Source organism: Seriola aureovittata, chromosome 23 (assembly GCF_021018895.1).
Source record: "Seriola aureovittata isolate HTS-2021-v1 ecotype China chromosome 23, ASM2101889v1, whole genome shotgun sequence".
NCBI classification, from domain to species: Eukaryota; Metazoa; Chordata; class Actinopteri; order Carangiformes; family Carangidae; genus Seriola; species Seriola aureovittata.
In genome coordinates, this window is record NC_079386.1 from 810,075 (window position 1) to 829,171 (window position 19,097).

Consider the following 19,097-nt stretch of genomic DNA (forward strand, 5'->3'; position numbering starts at 1 on the left):
GTGGGAGTAAGTATCAAGTCCTATACTGCCTGTCGCTGAGCTGCTGCAGAGAAGCATGTGTCTGTGTTCAAACCGGCTGCAGCTCTGTCTCTCTACATAGAGTTTGCAGGTTACTGGAATGTTGGATTTCTCTTCATTATTAATTAATTTTCTGATCTATTCTCGACAACGCCAATAATTAAGTGTCACTGTCTCCACATGCAGCTGCTGAAATGGTTGAAAAAATATATTTATATTTTTCAAGTCATATTCAGATTCAGACTAGCGTGTAGCACGTGTGACAAATAGGCCTCTAGATAGTCGGGTGAGACGTGGGTCTCACGCTGGCAGTGTGTTCTAAGCCGTTAACAGGAGCACGGAAATGAAAATCAACCCGTTCTGAAGCCGCCATGTTAATGCCAAATATCCATTGTGGTCCTCGCCTTAACCTTCAGGTCTCAAGCAAGTCCAAATTCGAATTTTTGTATTGAGGCAATGCTGCAAATCAGTGCGTACGACTGTATTATGTAGCATTGGAATTGCAGGATTTTTGCATCAGTGTGTATGGTTAAGCTTTGAATCCAGTACTGAATCTGCTTATTAAATCAAAAATACTGAATCTAATGGGTTGTAGAGTTCAACATTTGCAGGTAACTTAAGTTATTAATAACTAAAACTTTCAATTTTCATCTGTAATCAGCTTCAGTAATCACAAACAGTGTCATTTTTTTATGGCAGCTAAATTACTGCTCAGCCCAACAGTGGCTCCATGCCCTTCGCAGATTAAAGAGACCAGACCTCTCCAGTCCAGCCTAAACCACTTTTTTACAGAAAGCATAATAATCTACCTCATCACTTCCTGGTTTGTAGTATTTGAGTCAGTATTGTAGTCATTGTTTCCTGGCCAAGGAGAATCCTTATTGATATCCCTCATGTTTGCACTAGTGTTGGCAGAGCTGGTTTCAGGCACTATGCATCATTTAAATGGAATGAACTGTAAACTGCCCTCAAACTAGAGTCTTACATTTTCCTTGGATATTTTAAAGCTTTATTATGAGATGTATTTTGTGACTAATGTAAATGTTTTTGTTTCTTGTATTCTATTATGTAGTTCTGTTATCTTTGTTGCTGACTGTCTCTTGTGACTGCTTCTTGTTCTCAGGTCTCTCTTGAAAAAGAGATTTGAATCTGAATGAGACTGCCTGATTAAATAAAGAGGAAAAGATGGAGTTCAGCCTACCCTAGCTTGGAGAGGTAGTCCATAACGCCGCTCTCCTTTAGATAGTACGTGACCACTCCACTGCCGGGTGACAGGCTGGTCTTTATGTACGGCTTCACACTCACGCCAAGCTCTATTGCCTTCTTAGCGAGGAGTCCTGCAACAGCAGCATTCATCTTTAATAACTCTGTCAAGAGTAAAGTCACAGCCACAAAATCCACCGGTTCACACACCTGCTCCAAGCATGACAGATGGGTTGCTTGTGTTGGTGCAGCTGGTGATAGCAGCAATGACCACTGAACCGTGGCTCAGTGTGTACTCTTTTCCATTGAACTGGAAGGGGACCACCGTGCTGTGACGCTCTGGGGGCACTTGGAAACCCTTGAAACCTTGCTAGACACATCACAACACAAAAGAAAATGAGTCATTTTGTGGAATACTGAAAGTAACAGCAATTATACTGTATGTAATATAAATGTATATTATTACGTTTATATAGGAATACAAACATGTTTTATACATAAACATTGAAACCCCATGACAAAAGGAATATGTCTAAATCTCTTCTTTGCATCCTTGAACAACAGAATGATGCTTCACAGCCATCGTGTGGTCAGGAGGGGGAAAGACACAGCTGTTGAGTCTCAGCTGGTTGAACCTCTGTTCTGTCACCTCCTGCTCTCTGTCAATTAAAATGAGTGATCACACACTGGAGCCACAGCTGTTGACCTCTTAACTTTACTGCCACCATTTAAGTAGATTACATCATCATGTTCCATAGGTTGCTTTCCGCACCCAAACTGACATTAAGACCAGTTGCTTCAGCTTTATCTACTCCACCTTATTGTGGAAAGAAGGACAAAATGGAGAGAAATGTTGAGTTTAGTGTGGATGTACAGTGAACATGAGACTGTACTGGCATCTACCTTTGCTCCCAGGCATGTTTCAAAGTCTTTTTTCATGTCAGAAACAGCAATTCTGTCCTGAGGTCTTTTGGGACCACTGCAGCACGGAACCACTGTACTCAGGTCCAACTCCACGACCTGAGAGAGAGAGAGAGAGAACATTATCTACTTGTAGTGGTGGTTCATTTTACACATTCCAAGCTCCTCACCCCATCTCTAAGGCTGAGCCCAGACACCCTCATTCCTCATTCCAGCCACTTGTATCTGCGACCTCATTCTTTCGCTCACGACACAGAGCTCATGACCAGAGGTGAGGGTTGGAACGAAGATCGACTGGCAAACTGAAAGCTTTGCCTTCTGGCTTAACTCCCTTTTCACCACAATGACCTGGTACAGCATGACCATGAGATATTAAACTCCTTCTCTCCTTCGCGACTACTCAGTTCCAACCCAGAGGGAGCAATCCACTGTTTTCTAGCAGAGGACCTCGGCCTCAGACTTGGAGGTGCTGACTCTCATCCCGGCCGCAAACTGCCTCCAGTGTGCGCTGAAGGTCAAAGTTATGGTTTGGGGTTCCCTGGTCTGTCCGGCAGCCTTCCCTACCATCTCATTCAACTCATCACCAGGTGTTTGTTATGGCCAATCCATGACAAGTACAGAAGTCCAATAAGAGGTTCAAATCAGGCAGGGCGTTCCTTCCAATCAGGACCCTTCAGGTTTCTCCATCATTGCCCACATGAGCATTTAAGTGCCCCAGTAGATCTACAGAGTCCCTGGCAAAACTCTTTCTAGGACATTAGTTAGAGACTCAAAGAAGACCCGGTTTTGTTGTAATTCATAGTTTTCTCATTTATATTGAAACTTTTGGTAATCTTAAATTTTGACGACTCAATTTATTTAATTCCTCTTCTTATATTTTTCTCTTCGGTATCATGTCACAATTTCCTCCATAAAAAAACAAAAAACATCCAGATACATTCAAATCAGCCTGTGTCACACAAACACACTTTAAGACAGCATCAAGTGTGTTTATGGGCTGAACAAAACTTCACAATGAGGTTGAGACTGACCTGAGTAAAATCTGGATCCTGAGAGATGTTATTGTAGTCTCTGAACATGCCAACTGCCTTCAAGTACTTTGTAATGTAAGCCAGCTTCTCTGCTTCTCGCCCTGAATCAAAACAAGGGAGACAAAATTGATCAAATAATCAAATACTGGATTGGATATTGTATGTGAGTTTTTACACCAATTTGATGCCATGTAATTTATCAATAAACTTTTCAGTTTAACACCTGGATAAAACGCCTGTTTTCCCATTAATAAATTCTTCTTCACTACTCGAAAACAGTGGCCTACACAGGAGGTTGCGCGGTGCAGAGAGGAGGCTCTGGGTCTCTCCTCTGATTGGCTGACTGTTTTCTGAGTGATTCAATAAGAATATAGCAGATTTCAGGTAAACACTCAGAGAAACCAAATCCTGCAATGTTGGACGGTGAGTCCAGGTGGGCGGGGCTTGGGGTGTGGCTGAGAGCAGTGACTGTACCAGAAGTCCTGACGGCTGGTTTTAAGGCTCAGTTTCTGAATACAGGCTGTGTGCATTTCTCTGTGGACTGAGGCTTTGATACTTTCACAGTATTAATATAGAAGCTAGACCTGATCTATAATCAACTACACATGGAGAAAGAGGGCAAGCAAGGGCCAAGGAGAATTGAGAGGAAGTGACCAAAGAGAAGAACTGATTTCCGGTAAATAGTGTGATATCAGTAATTGTAAAAGGTGTAAAATGTGTACTGTGTGCAAGGTCTTCCCAGAATTTTTAGTTTTTTTTTTTTTTTTTTTATGACTGAAAGGCAAATCAGATAATAAAAGAAAGTTTCTATGGCATTCGTGTATCTGTACATGGTTTTACAAAGGGTTTAACCTGAGCCATGCAGGGTTAGTAGTACACTGTACAGCTGTTATCAGCTGATACATAAATTCAGGTATTGGGAGGAAAAAAATGGTATCAGAACATCTCTATTAAGAACTACAAGCTGGTTTCAGAAAAACAGAAATGGTAAAAAAAAAGAAGAAAACATTGATAGTCCTGAAAGAACCATGAAGAGAAGGATAAGTCAAACTAATTTAATGTCAAATCTAATGTGTAGCTTGGGACATGGCAGTACAGACAACTCAGCCACCATGCAACAGCTCTTCCATACTCCTCACCTGTCTGCTCGAGGTACTGAATGCTGACGTCGTCCACAGGGAAGAAAGCTGCTGTGGCTCCGTACTCCGGACACATGTTGGCGATGGTAGCTCTGTCAGCGATAGACAACTGAGCCACACCCGTGCCGAAAAACTCCACAAACTTCCCCACTACACCCACCTGACGGAGGTGCTGAGAGCACAAGGAAGATCGTGATGTCAGTGATACTAAATATTACAGTGGCTGATGTGTTGTAAAATCTGCATGAAAACTGATTGTAATTACTTTGGTAACAGTGAGGACGATGTCAGTGGAGGTGATGAGTTTGTCTGGGTTCCCATGCAGCTTGTATCCCACCACCTCAGGCAGGACCATGCTTATTGGCTGACCCAGCATCACGGCCTCTGCCTCAATTCCACCCACACCTGAAGGTTTGACAAAAATAAATAAATTAAAAAAATAATGATCACACTGCAAATGACAAACTCATCCTCATACTTGTGATACTATTTTGTGTTGTACTCCGTACACATATTTGTACTGTGCTGTTCAGTACAGGATGTTAAAATGACACCTTTATATTTACAAGTTAAACATACCGAATTGTGAATTCAAAACCGAGGTATGTACTACAATGTGAGTTGTGCGTACTGTTCCACCCCTACTATGTCAGGAACCTTATTGTCAAGCTATGACAGAAGATGGTCTTATTAAATAATTGGATTTCTCTCTCAGTAAGAACTGGTGTCTGTATATCTATAAAGCCCTGAATGGAAAATTACCATCATAAATCTCATCTATGTTGCAGTGGAACCCTGGTCTACCTTTATCTTGCTCCAGTGATTGGCTGCTTCTTCAGGAACCTCATCCTAAGACCGACCTTGGAAGGACTGCTTTTATTATCAGTGTTCCTGAAGACTTGTTTAATGCGATTTGCTGCCACAGAGGAAGTGAAAACGGATTCACAGCATCTCCTGAGAAATAAATCAGGGAGATGTCCCACCGAACAAACTTACCCCAGCCAAGGACACCCAGTCCATCAATCATGGTTGTGTGGGAGTCTGTGCCCACCAGGCTGTCGGGGTAGAAGTAGCCATCTTGGTTAAACACCACTCGGGCCAGGTACTCCAGGTTGACTTGGTGAACGATCCCTGAACCAGGAGGAATGATTCGCATGTTCCTGAAGGCTTTCGAACCCCACTGGGAATAACAGAGGACATATTTAAGGGCTGAAGGAAAAGCCATCAGAATGAAATCCTAATAGACATGAATACCACAGAATTGGATTGTTAATCGTTTATACCTTTAAGAACTGAAACCTTTCTTTGTTGCGGTCAAACTCCAAATCCTGGTTTTTCTGGAGGCTGTCAGACCTTCAGGAAAAAAGACAAAGGATAGATTGCATTTCTTAAAGCCTCTGCAAAGAGAGGAGATGATCATGCAGCTAGCTGCAGGAAAACACAGCATCTGTGAACTGATGGGGCCATGGTGGAAAGAGTTTGATGAACCTGGTCTTACTTTCTATTAAAGTCCACTTGGATTGAATGATCGATGACGAGGTCAGCAGGGCAAACTGGATTAATCTTCTCTGGGTCACCACCTAGTTTCATCACTGCATCACGCATGGCAGCAAAGTCCACCACAGCAGGGACACCACTGAAGAAGAGTGTAGAGACACAGCAGGTCAGATTGAGTCATCATTGAGATATAATTAATCGTCAATTTATTTATCGTCTGGATTATTTCAATTAATTAACAATATCATTTGAAATACACCTGCGCATGATTCTTACTCCTCACATGGAGCTTCTAACAATTCTTTGTACTGAACAATAAACACAAAAGCATAGATTATGACTGAGTGACATAAATGACATATTCAATATTCAATAAACCTCTGAGGTTTTTGTTGGCCCTTATCTTTCCATCAGATGCAGATTTATCTCTATATCGTGATGGATAAGGCTGACAACTTTCTTTATCTCTGTCAATGTGAAAAACCCCAATAAAAAGACAAAAATCAACAACATATTAGTGTCTCAATGCTTCCCCACGCTGTCAGCCCCCAAGCTCATCGGTTCCTACTGAAGATGTACATTTTTATAAACGGAAGTTTCACTGTTTAAAAAGGCTCAGTCATTTCCTAAAGCAGCAAATGTAGTTTTTTAAACTAGTGTTAGCTAGCGAAACTAGCAAAGACACTTTGTGTCAGGTGTAAGATAGAGCCCTGCATCTTTAATGCGTATAGGAGGTTGATGCGGGGATGGACTGTAGAAAGGAATAAACGTGGATTGTACTTTTTTTTTGCTCACTCCAGACTCTGTCTCCTCTCTCACTGTAGCTACTGAAAACCAATCCATTTTGCATTTTACTTTTTCTCTCATCGTCTTTACATTAAACACCCTCTGCCTCATAAACAACTGTCTTTATTTTGTCGCATAGGCTCTCTCTCACAAATGTGCAGTATCCAAGCGCAAGCTGACATTATTCTGGGTTATTTTCTCAGACTTGATAGAAGAAGCAGTACTCCACATAACTGTGACTTTTATCTATAAAGTTTAAATGAAAATACAGATCTATGAGTTACTAAAGACTTCATTGATTAATAAAAAATCTGTTGAACAACTGACTGACATTCTGATACAAAGGAATAGTGCAGACATACGTGAAATCCTGGAGGATGACTCGGGCCGGTCTGAATGGTACCTCCACAGTCTGAGTCTGGGTCTGCTTCCAGTTGAGGATACTTTCCACATCTGAGCGCTTCACCAGGAACTCATCACAGTTCCGGACTGCAGACTCCAGGAGGACCCGGATGGAGAACGGTAGGCGGTCTGACGGACAGATGGACAGTGAACCTCGGGAACATATGCTCCTAAAACTATACAATTACTTTGACAAGAGGTTTGTACATTCAGTACAGATTTGTGGTTACCATATCGAGTGTCTCCAAGTTTGGAAAGATTGTAAAACTGCTGCTCCGGGTCCGTGGGGTCCAGAGGCTCAACTATATGTTGAAAAGGATTATTCTCAGTATTGGACATCCTCTATGTCTCAGTACAAATCTGAAAGAGAAAATAGAAGCATTTATTAGGAACACTATTCTAATACTGGGGAGTTTCTCCCTTTGCTCCCAAACAGGCTCAGTTCGTCATGGATCGATCAGATGTTGAAACTTTCCTCTCAGGCTCTGCTCCATGTTGACATGATGCATTACATCATTTCTGCAGATCTGTCAGCTGCACATTCAAGCTGCTCTCCTGTTCTACCTCATCCCAAAGGTGTTCTAGTGGATCCAGGTCTGGAGACTGGGGGGCGGGGGCACCGAAGTTCACTGAACTCACATGTTGACGAAACCAGTTTGAGAGCACACACTACCTGCGTTGTGTGATTGGCGGCTGACGTCACTGATCTGCTGCAGAATCACGTGTGTGTGTTCACACCGGCTGCAGCTCTGTCTCTAGAGTTACAGGTCACTGGACTGTTGTGTTTCTTTTCATCATTAATTAATTTCTGATTTATTTTTGGCAGAAAAAGTCACTAAAACGTCACTGTCTCCACATGCAGCTGCTGAAATGGGTAAAATATATTTAGATTTTTGAAGTCTGTGTCAAATTCAGATTCAGCCTAGACAGAGACAACTACAGTGGAAGGTGTCAGTTTTATGTAATGTTGCTAGTATGATGTCAATATGACATCAACAGGTTTTTTTTGTCTGTATTTGCTGGGAGACGCTTCACGTGTGAAAAATATACGAGACGCCGAATCACTTGATCCCATGATGCAGCGGCTAGGTGTGACACGCAGCCACAATGAGACGCTCTAACCCGTTAACATGGGCGCTGAAATGAAAACCAAGGCATTCCTCAGCCGCCACGCACACGCCACCTATCCAGTATGTTCTTGTTTTTATCCAAAGCCTCCACACCATCACACCACCACCAGCCTGGACTGTTGACACAAGGCAGGTTGGGTCCATGGATTCAGACTCTGACTCTGCTCCAACTAGTCTGTCCATTCTCCTCTGACCTCTTTCATCAACACTGAGCTGCTTCTCAATGAATGCTTTTTCTAGAGACTGTTGCGAGTGAAAACCCAGGAGATCAGTAGTTTGAGAAACACTCAGAACAGGGTCTGACAACAACAGTCAGAGTCACTGAATTCACATTATTTTCCTAATTCTTATGTTTAATTTTAACATTAAGTGAAGCTCCTGTATCTGCAGGATTTTATTCATTACACAGTTGCATGAATAAGCAGGTGCACAGGTCGTCCTAATAAAGTGCTCAGTAAGTGTGTAGAAGGTTAATTACAAGGTCCAGTCGACAATCCTTCACACTCAGTGTGCAAATGGATTAGCCTGTAACAGTGGAGTGAGTCCAGGCAGGATAGTGGAGTTGAGGGTCATTGAACGTTTGGCCCATGTTTTACAAACCTTACATAACTAAATCTCTTTAGCAACCTGATGAAACTTTAACAGAGAAATGTGCAGCTCCGTGTTCGACAAGCTGACCCTTGTTAAAAATAAACACAATCTGAATAAAAATCAAGAAAATCATGCTCTACTACAAGTGATTTCATGGAGAGAGGTGTTATCTGTGTGAAAGGTGAAGTGGGACGACATATCCTGAATATCCACATACTTTGCTGGTTATCTGAAATACAGCTAATGCAGCTCTACTGCAAAGTACAAAGTCAGTGTATGTCAGAGACATTGCTGTGTGACGTAACATGGTCAGAGCCACTAGCACGAGCGCTTTACTTTGAATACACATGTTTAATGTAACAAGGAATGCATTTGTAAATGTATTGATAATGACTAGTGCTGGGTAGTCTTGTTCACACAAACACTGACCTGACGTTTCCTGACAAACAATTCAAAATATTGAGAATTTAAAGAAAAGTTATTTTATCATAAGTTTTATGTTTAGATGATTATTACATGCCAGTACTCTGCCTTAATTTGTTTTGTAATAAAACACAATCACAGCTTCAGATAAAATTTTGACAAACCAGCCCATAAATTGTTACTGAAAACAGTCTCTTTCTAAACTTCTGTCAACAGTTTAATTCTAAATCATGACTGCAGACAAACCGAAGACGTTTATCCTGTATTTCATGCTTCCTCGGTGGTTCCCTGTTCCCAGTCTCTCCTCCCTTGGCCCTCTGAGCTAAGTTAACTTGGTCAAACGTCAACATTTAAGAACGCATAGTTTCGGTATGAAAACACACGAGAAAACGAGCAGTCTCAGAAATATCACTAGAGGCTTTTTCACATGCAATGTTAGCATGACTTGGTAAAAAAGGCACAGAGGTTTTGAATGCAACATCCAAAGTTCGCTAGCTAACAGCTATGACAGCAGGAGGGGGGGTTTACGTTAGCTTCCTGACGCTGCTGGAAGACCGTTAATAAAACCGTTCAAAAAAATCCCGTCTCATTTTATAACTTACTTGTGTGTGTAGCACCGGAGATATTACAGAGTACGACAGTGTATTACCGACTTCTTCTTCTTCTTCTTCTTCTTCTTTTTCTTCTTCTTCTTCTTCAATGGCAAATTACAACCATCTTCTTCTTCTTCTTTCGTTTAATGGCGGGTGGCAACTAGCATTAAGGCGCATTACCGCCACCTACAATGTTGGAGTGTGGACCAGAGTTAAATATCCCCTAAAAAAAAAAAAGAATAAATAATAATAATAATAATAATAATAATAATAATAATAATAATAATAATAATAATAAATGAATTAAAAAATGACTCCATCATCCCGCTCCCTTTACAAAATCCACTTCACTAAGTAGAAAATAGATCTTCAGTCTTGAGAGTGTGTGTTTATCTCTTTTTTTTACCATCCATTTAACAATCTTCCCTGTATTGTTAATGCCGTGGGTCTATATCTTGATGAATTTGATCTTGCTTCAAGTCTTTCATATGAGCTAACAGATACCATCTGTCCTCTGTGGGGTTTGTCGTGCACTTGAAATGGCTCTCTTTAACTCAAATTCACTGAATGGTGAGTCTAGGTTTTCTTCTGATGTAGCCCTTCTTTTCTAAGCCATGGACCTTCACAAATTCCTTAGAATTTCTACGACTGACTCCACATCTGTTAGATTCTCTTGTATTAGCTCTAACACTTGGAATGCATCCAAGTCAGCTTTTGCTCAGCTTCCATCTTCATGTATCTCTATGCCAATCTTGATTACAATTTGATATTGATCACTGCCTTCTGTTGAAAGCTTCCCAAGTACTGATCCATTAAAGTGGTTGAGAGTGTCAGATCAATTGCATTTACTGTATTTTGTACAGCACAATACACAGTAAATGCTTATAATCTATGAACTTCTCTATTACAGACCCATTGTGTCTGCTCACTTCAGCATTCAAAATGTCACAGCTCAGTTGCAAGCGTTATAGTAATTGGCTATAACTTAGCTTTCCTTTCCTGTCCATACTTTGGTTATTATTTATTCTTTCCCTCTGTTAATTAAATTATAACTCATCCCATTAATCACAAATATTGCCACCCCACACCTTCCTGGTTTTCCTATCATTCAATTTGAAACCCATTTTTTGAATTGTCCACTAGCAATAAGGCTTCTTGCATTTCTAGAATAACTAATACCATGAGGAACCATCAGCAGAAGTGTGTTAGTGTTAGGAGGACCTTATTTAACATTTCTTCCTCTGCTTCCCATATTAGTCCTTTGATTCCAAGGTATATAAAATAAACATAACAGATTATTTTTTACTTCTTGTCCTTTCACTCATTCGACCAGCTAGGGACTAACCTTTGTTTGTCTGTCATGAATTTACCAATTACCTTTAAATTTTAGGGAAACTAGAAGATGAATCAGCTTGAACATTTCCTTCTTTTAGATTTTATTTCAAAATCTTTACCAACAATTATGATCTTTTTATATACCAACGGATTAGTTTTTATGTCTCAGTTTTTTAACACTGTAGATGATGAACTGCATTTATAAAGAGCATTTCTGGTCTTAACAACCACTCCAAGAACTTCTCACTAGTAGTAACATTCACTCAGTCACACACACATTCATACAGCGCTTGCTATATAGACAGCGCAACTCTATCACACAAACTCATACATCCATGGTTCAGTATCGACACTCCGACCTTCTGATTAGTGGACAACCTGCTCCACCTCCTGAGCCACAGCCACACCCTAAGCAAAGATAAAACATCTTGGTCAGATAGTTAACTCTGTTTGCTTGAAATTGCTCACAAAACATGAATATGTATTGTAGCTTGGATATTGAAAGTTCTGGGGCTCTTCATTTAAAAAGGCCAATAGGTGGTGCTGCTGCAGCAGAGTTAATCAAGAGCTGCAGCGTTCACTGACCAGCAAAAATATGTAAACAAGGATGCTTTTCTAGGTGTAAAGAATAAATTCCGTCCTTGAAAATAGCAAGTTCTGGATTTTGTGTTCAAATGATGTTATCACACAGTATTAGGCCAGTGGTTTTAGGTGTTGTACTTTAAATGTGGTGCCAAGTATGTTCACTTTACTCATGCACTGTAAAGTGTTCACGTGCTACAACAGGCTATAGATCATCATTAGTGTCTCCATATCACAGACAGTCTCAAATTTTAACTTTACAGCTGAGAACATTAACCTGAGTGTGCTTAAAACTGAGTGTGCTTAAAACTTATTGTGCTTAAAACTGAGTGTGCTTAAAACTTAGTGTGCTTAAAACTTAGTGTGCGTCCATATATTGTCTTGTCATTGTAAAAAAACTCAATGGATGTTTCTAATGGACTAACAGTGTCTCAAACAACCTAGCGTCCATAAAGTGGACATGCAATCATTAGAAAATCTATAAAAATGTTTAAATCCTCACTGCGTGTAAAGGCTTGTGTATATGTGTGTGTGTGTGTGTGTGTGTGTGTGTGTGTGTGTGAGAAGCCAAACCAGGTGTCCTTTATATCACTGTCTGAGCCACTCCAGGCAGGAAGGCCACAGTGATTGACAGCTCAGTCAGGTCCCATGACTGAGAGACATATTTCCATTCACCCAGACCCAGGCAGCCTCCACTGCAAAGGCTCTGTGCGCGCACACACACACACACACACACACACACACACACACACACACACACACACACACACACACACACAAGCCACACCGGCTGTGATGTCATAAGAGGCTGGGCTCTGATGACAGGCTGTGATTGGCTAGCTGCAGATTGAAGGTGTGGTTAAAGGAATATGAATGACTTCTAACAGTCTGTGCTGATGTAACTGTGACATCACAGATATGAGGGTGATAGCCACGATATGTCCATACATTAGCAGATCAGAAGGAGGCAGAGTATTCACTGAGATAAATCAGACGCTGACTCAGATAGAGGATGGCATCTCACCAGAAAGGATCCACATGAAGCAAGATGTTCCAGTGGACAACACAGCCTGAGAATTACATAAACATGCTTTAATTAATTTATAGCAGATGTGCTGTGACATTACCAGAGGTCACAGGTTGTTCAGCAGTGGACATTGTGCTGCAGGGAAAATGATGTTTTATCATGCGGAGATGAACCTGTCACTGATTCATGCTCCACCTCAGGCACTACCTGTAGTTCTGACTTCATTTATCTATGGGAAGCTGCATGTGTGGGCAGTTTATAATGTAACCCAACCTCAGACCCAATCAGACTCTCCTCACAATATGAATGTAATCCACTTTCATATATATAATTGTTGTTGTTTAGTTGGTATAAAACATGTCAGTGTTCTGAATTATGTTAGTGGCGTTTCTGTCCATTTGTTATAAATTGTACCTTCATCGCCAGATAAACCAACTATGGAGTTAAAACTCACTAAACTTGGCACATGCATCAGATGTGGCTTAATGATATGGGTGTTGGCCATGGGCGTGGCAAAATGGCTCAAGGGCGCCCCCTAGATAATTTCAACAAAGTAGCCCCGGCTGTACGTTGCACCTATATCTATGAAAATCGGCAGGAATGTGTATTCTCTTGAGATCTGCAAAAAAGCCTCTGGAACCAAACCCTAAAACCCAACCGGAAGTCCGCCATTTTGAATTTAGTGTGCAATTTTTAATTTTTACATTTACAGGCATCGTACTGTAACAAACTCTTCCCAGAGACTTAATCAGATCGACTCCAAATTTGGTCAGTACAATCTTAAGACCTTTTCGATGCTAAATTGCAAAGCTTTTTCAGGGTCGTTGAACGACATGTCCTTGGCAGCACAGCAAATTTCACCATTAAACAGGAAGTTGTCATAATCATTATATACATTTTCCAATCTGCATGCTAATATGACATGGTAGTCATAGTGCCACCTACTGGATACAGGAAATAACCCTCGATAGACAATCAGCCTACATGAAATTTTCATGGTCTGGTCTGCACTTGATATAAAGCAACATAATGCATGTTTGGTGCGTGTTTTCTAGCACCACAAGATTAACACAATTAAGAAATGCAAAGCATGCAATACATCTTGTCGATTGCTACACAATCAGTGCAGGACATCTTAGTTGTGTCTATGCAGTGAACTTTAACAGGCCTCCTGCCAACATAGCCAGTGTCTGCAAGAGTATGAGGGCCTGCTCAAAGCTGCTCAAAGCTGTAATTGAGACTTGCTATTTCTGTAAATGGAATAACAATGGCTTGCAGGTATACTGATCTCAACCACGCTTGTCTCCATTTTACTGGCTATTTTTCATAGAAGTTGATTGGTGGCTAGCTATGATGTCTCCAGTCCTTTGCAAAAAAAGGTCTGATTGGTCAATTATTTCTCCAAACCACAGAAACTGCTGTCATTGGTCACAACACCAGATCTACTATAACAGCCAGCTTAGTCAAAAACAGAAGACTTGCAAGCATCATTCCCAGCAGTGATCCTAGACTCTGGGGGGCCCCAGGCAAAGAAACCCATCGAAGATGTTCCCTGAATGCCTCAAATGCAAGCAATGAGTAGAATCTAGCTACAACACACATTATCAGGGACCCCGCTTAGGGGGGTTTTGGGGCAGAAGCAGTGCACTGTATAGTGTTTTATGGGAGGTTTAGAGGGGCTATATTTGTCTAGTTCATTGCAAAATGTACCAATATGAGGGGCCATCGGGGGCCCCTTTTCACCTTGGGGGCCCCAAGCATTTGCCTGTTTCTGCCTGTTGATTCACTTACACAGGACTTATTACAGTACACTGTAAAACATTTTAAGCTCCTCTCCCTGCTCCCTTAAAATGTAAGCTTAGTGAACCCATCTTAAAAGTGGACTCATAATTTGGAAAAATGTAAAAACCAGCTGGGTTAAGTTCAATGAACTCAGGGTATTTAGTTCAATAAACAACTGTGAAGTCTGTTATTATGCTGATGTTATCAGATGTGTTTAGATTTTAAGAAACTCTCAGCAGTACAGTCATTCAATATCTTTTCTAATCAAAAGACTTCAAGTCAAGTATGTGTTTAAATTCTGAAATTGTCTGAAAATGAAAAGCAAAAATTTTAATCAAAATTAACTTGAATTCAATTACATTTAATAACTCCACTATGATTTTTTCTTTTTTTTTTTTCTTTTTTACAGTGTTTAAATCCAAACCAATATAGCTGTCTAATACACACAAATGCATCGGTGAACTGGTATTTCTCCCTTAGGCTACCGTAGTCCTTGTACACTAATGCTGAGAATTTCCGCCCAGCTGTGATGTTCTTTGACAGGTGAACTGAGTCATTCCTGCCTGGCACTAAAATAACCTCTCTGTCTGCTCGCAGCTTCTTGCATACACACTAATAACCCTGCACAACACGCACACACATGGAAATCCTGTGATGAACTTAACCTGCCAGCCTCGATGTGGCTAGGTGAATGTCCATGAGATGTCTTGATCCTGTCCATCTTCCTCCTCCTTCCTTTCTTTTATGGTCTGGCACAGGGATTATCCATGGATTCCTAGCTCTTTGAGCAACCTGACGGTAGATGCAATAAAGCCCCTGCAGCCGACCTCAACTGGGTGGACTATTACTCTCCAGCCTCGCTGTTCTGCTTCAGATGCCATCTCCACATACCACGTCCTCTTCCTTTAATTCGCTTCATCAACAGCACCCTCCACGGGGTACTGTCAGTTCTATGAAGTAGGCGATGCTCAGGCTGTTGGACCAGAGTACCTGATATGGTCTTGGGGTGGTGGTGACAATTTCTGATGGGACTCTAAACCGCTGGGCTACATCTGCCAGTATTTCCCAGTCTCAGGCACCCTCCAGCTGACCAATTCTTCTTACTGAACAGAAAATTTCAATTTGCCAAGTATTTAACCCAAATAAAACCTCCTATAAAAATCAAGAAGAAGCAAGAAGAAGATTTGTTATAAACCGTGCTAATGAAACTAGCTGGCAGTCATCAGGGAGAATAGCTGGACAGAACAAAGACAACTTGTTTACATTGTGGAACAGATGAAGTTGAGACAAAAATTCACTTTCTCATGAATACAAAGAAATTAGAGAATATTTCTTCCATAAATTCAACCAGAAAATCCCAGACCTTCTTACCCCCCCAAAAGCAAGACTCATTCAAATCCCTCTGGGAAAAGAGGCACTACAGTTGACTTGCATGACAAAGCAAGACATATTTCACTATAAGATACTTTCTCTTTTTTTGCTTCACTTTTATTATTTACTATTTACATTCTACATTTTACATTCTATTGTTTCTATGTGCCTTCTAGGTTCCTCTCAATCAAAACAATAACAATAGACGGCGTTGGGTCATATCTTGAAATAGTGTGGGATCATGGGAGTTGTTGTCTTCACCACCATTACCATAAGCTCCTCTCGGTTTGGATTCCTTCATTGTCAGTGGTTCAGGAAATCAAACAGACCCACTGATTCTAACCATTAAAAACACTGAATGAAGCAGTTTGACATTTAAAGTCAGTGTTTGAGCGACGCTGTACAGAGGACAGAGACTCAGGGAAGAGTTGGAGCTGAGATTGATGCTAACCTTTGTTCTGATTGTTTCTCTTATAACTTATGAAGCAGACGTTCAGCAGGTTTTTACCAGCAGCTGAATTATCCACAGAGGTTTCCTCCTCTCCATAACAAACACACCAGGGGATTAAAACCAGTAGAAACACTAAATAAAGCAGTTTCACTTTAAAAATCAGTAATTCAGGGCAGCTCACCTGGTAGAGTGCATACGAAAGGCTTAGTCCTACCTGCAGTGGCCGGGGTTCTAGTCCGACCCGTGGCCCACGTCATCTCCTCTCTCTCTCCCTGACTTTCCTGTCCCTCTCAGTGTAGTGATCCAAAAATGTCCTAAAAATACCTTAAAAAATCTTTGATTCACAGACGCTCTTCAGTGGACACATGACATCAAGTAGTATCTGGAAACGGAGACTACTGACCTTTGATATTTGAGCTTTTTATTTCACAAATCTTATCATACAGATACATTTTGGAAACAGCATCTAATCCGTTATTATTTAATTTGAATTTGTTGATTTCTCCGTGTTTTTTTTATCATTACTGCTGGATGTTGTGTTGTGTTGTTTCATCAACCAATCACTGTGGTCACCATATTAAAATGATGTATTTCTCTAAGTTTCAGATTAACTGGAAACATTTGGGAAAATGTAAGAACACAACTCAACATATATAACATAGGTCTAACAATTTCTAAACATTTTACAGATTATCACTTTAACTTTACGCACTTACTATCCCGGACTAGCCAGGCCAAACTAGGCAAAACCTGTAAATGAGAAAAAAACTTTGTTCTTACCACTCTCACTATCCCCACCCCTTCCTCTTTTTCTTCTCAGCATCACACACTCCTCAGCCTCCCCTGTGACAAATTAGATGGCTAGGAGTCCTCTCTGTCTCTTGGTACCCCAACCCCCATAAGACCATCCCCCATAGCCGGCTGCATGGTAATAACAGGGCAGGTGTATTGTATTGTGACATGGGGACATACACAACAGAAGCAAGAGGCTGATGATGAGTTTCACAGCAGATGTGCAATGTCAAGACACATTTTTCTTTATTAGAGATGGGTGAGATGTGACATTGTGAAGACAGAGGGTGTTTTTATATGTGTGTGCGTTTGTGTGTGTGTTGGGGGGATTTTTCTGTCATCTGACAAAGTATACAAATGTTTTTACATCATTACAATGCACATATAGCCTAAGTATTAATAGTGTCATAATGAATTAAACTGGTGCAATTATTCACTATGTATTATTAGCTATAGTCAGTATATTGTGTTGACAACATGGGACTCATTCCTGTCATGCCAATGAAATGTTCATCTGAGCCAAACTAAAAGAGACTGGTTACTACAGTGTGTGCTCCAGGAAGTGCAGCAACCCAGATTCCCACACACACACACACACACACACACACACACGCACACACACGCACACAAAAAGAGGGGAAAGACATGTCATGCAAAGTAAGAATCTTCTTGCCACTTAGCCTGTGTTCCTGAGCACAGAGGACTGAGAAGAAGGTGAAGACAGAGAGAGGTAGAGTGTGACACAGAAAGAGAGAGAGAGAGCGAGAGAGAGAGAGAGAGTATGTGTGTGTGTGGAGTGTGTATGAAAGAGTGAGTGAGAGACCCGGGGTAAACGTCATCTGCCTGGACTGGACAACCGGACTACAAGCATACAGGCACCGTCCGGAGGAGGGACAGTGCATCTACTGTGTGGCCGGACAGAGAGTCACTGTGCTCGGACAGGAAACCATTACCGTTACCGGTCCTCTCCGCAGCAGCAGCGGGGCTGAATGCTGGAGGACACCGCGCAAAGTGACACTGTGAGCAGTTGTTAGTGAGTGATTGGCGGGGGGGGGGGGAACATGGCTTCTTCTCCGGTCACCCCAGCATCGCTTGAAGGAGGAACACCTTCACCCACCGGGAATGAGGAACTCTCTACAACCCGACAGGTACACGCCTGTGCCCTCTTTCCATGCCATGTAGTTCATTCACGCCGAACTTCACTTGAAAATATATCAGTTTAAGACTTAATAAGTGCATAAGTAGAGGCAAAAGCGAGCCGGAGCCTGATATTAAAGATTCTGACTCAGCAGAAACTGCCCTTTAATTCGGCTTGCATTTATTACTTTAATCAGCGGTTAATTTTAAATCAAATCCAGATTTAAATCGCCTCATCAAGTACTTTCATCATAACAGCGATTGCAGTAGATCCGTTATGAAAGTTCATACTTTATTGAAATAAGTGGTACTTCTTCAGTCTGGTGCACACCGACTTTAAAGACATTTGCAGACGACTGAGTCATCCCCTTGTCACTTGTATTTGCTAATGCTAAAGGAACCGTTACTGTAAAACTTGATAGATTTTGAATGGAGTTTGGTATTACGTATCGTCGCTGCTGACACTGATAGTGGACTGCTGGCTCATAGTTTGTCCCGTAAAGAGACAGCAGGCTCTGACGGGGGAAGGCGTTTCCCCCGATCTGACACTTGCATGGCCGTTTCAAATCTCTGCTGGAAAATCATGAAGTTCTCTACCCACCGATGATTTTTGATGTTTTCTTCAGATCATGGAAATACATGTTCCTCTTGTGCACTGTTAATATCTCACTAGTAATTACAGTATGTGGCTCGCTCAGTGCTTTCACTTGGCTCATTTTTGAGTCATAGTCTTGTGCATAATGAAATATGAATGAAATCTGTCAAAGGGTGAAAGGTGGATGAGTCATGTATAGGAAAACCAACATGTGCAGTACAGTACAGACAGTACAGGGTCCTCTGACACTGACATTTAGCCAGTGTACAGCATGTGGTCTTTGTAAAGGTG

General features: G+C 41.3%; 1 protein-coding gene across 1 annotated transcript in view; it reads right to left on the minus strand.

The window, feature by feature from the left end:
* The window catches only part of aco1 (aconitase 1, soluble), a 17,996-nt gene extending 8,128 nt beyond the window's left edge, over positions 1–9,868 (minus strand). Inside the window, exons 1-12 of the mRNA XM_056368809.1 lie at positions 9,744–9,868; positions 7,228–7,357; positions 6,958–7,126; positions 5,811–5,948; positions 5,596–5,665; positions 5,309–5,492; positions 4,578–4,717; positions 4,313–4,484; positions 3,174–3,274; positions 2,125–2,241; positions 1,432–1,591; positions 1,220–1,355 (exon numbers count right to left, since the gene is read on the minus strand). Coding sequence (XP_056224784.1) covers positions 1,220–1,355; positions 1,432–1,591; positions 2,125–2,241; positions 3,174–3,274; positions 4,313–4,484; positions 4,578–4,717; positions 5,309–5,492; positions 5,596–5,665; positions 5,811–5,948; positions 6,958–7,126; positions 7,228–7,336 — 1,496 coding nt within the window. The 5' untranslated portion in view covers positions 7,337–7,357; positions 9,744–9,868. The remainder of the gene's footprint in view (positions 1–1,219; positions 1,356–1,431; positions 1,592–2,124; positions 2,242–3,173; positions 3,275–4,312; positions 4,485–4,577; positions 4,718–5,308; positions 5,493–5,595; positions 5,666–5,810; positions 5,949–6,957; positions 7,127–7,227; positions 7,358–9,743) is intronic.
* Between the last annotated feature and the right edge of the window lie 9,229 nt (positions 9,869–19,097).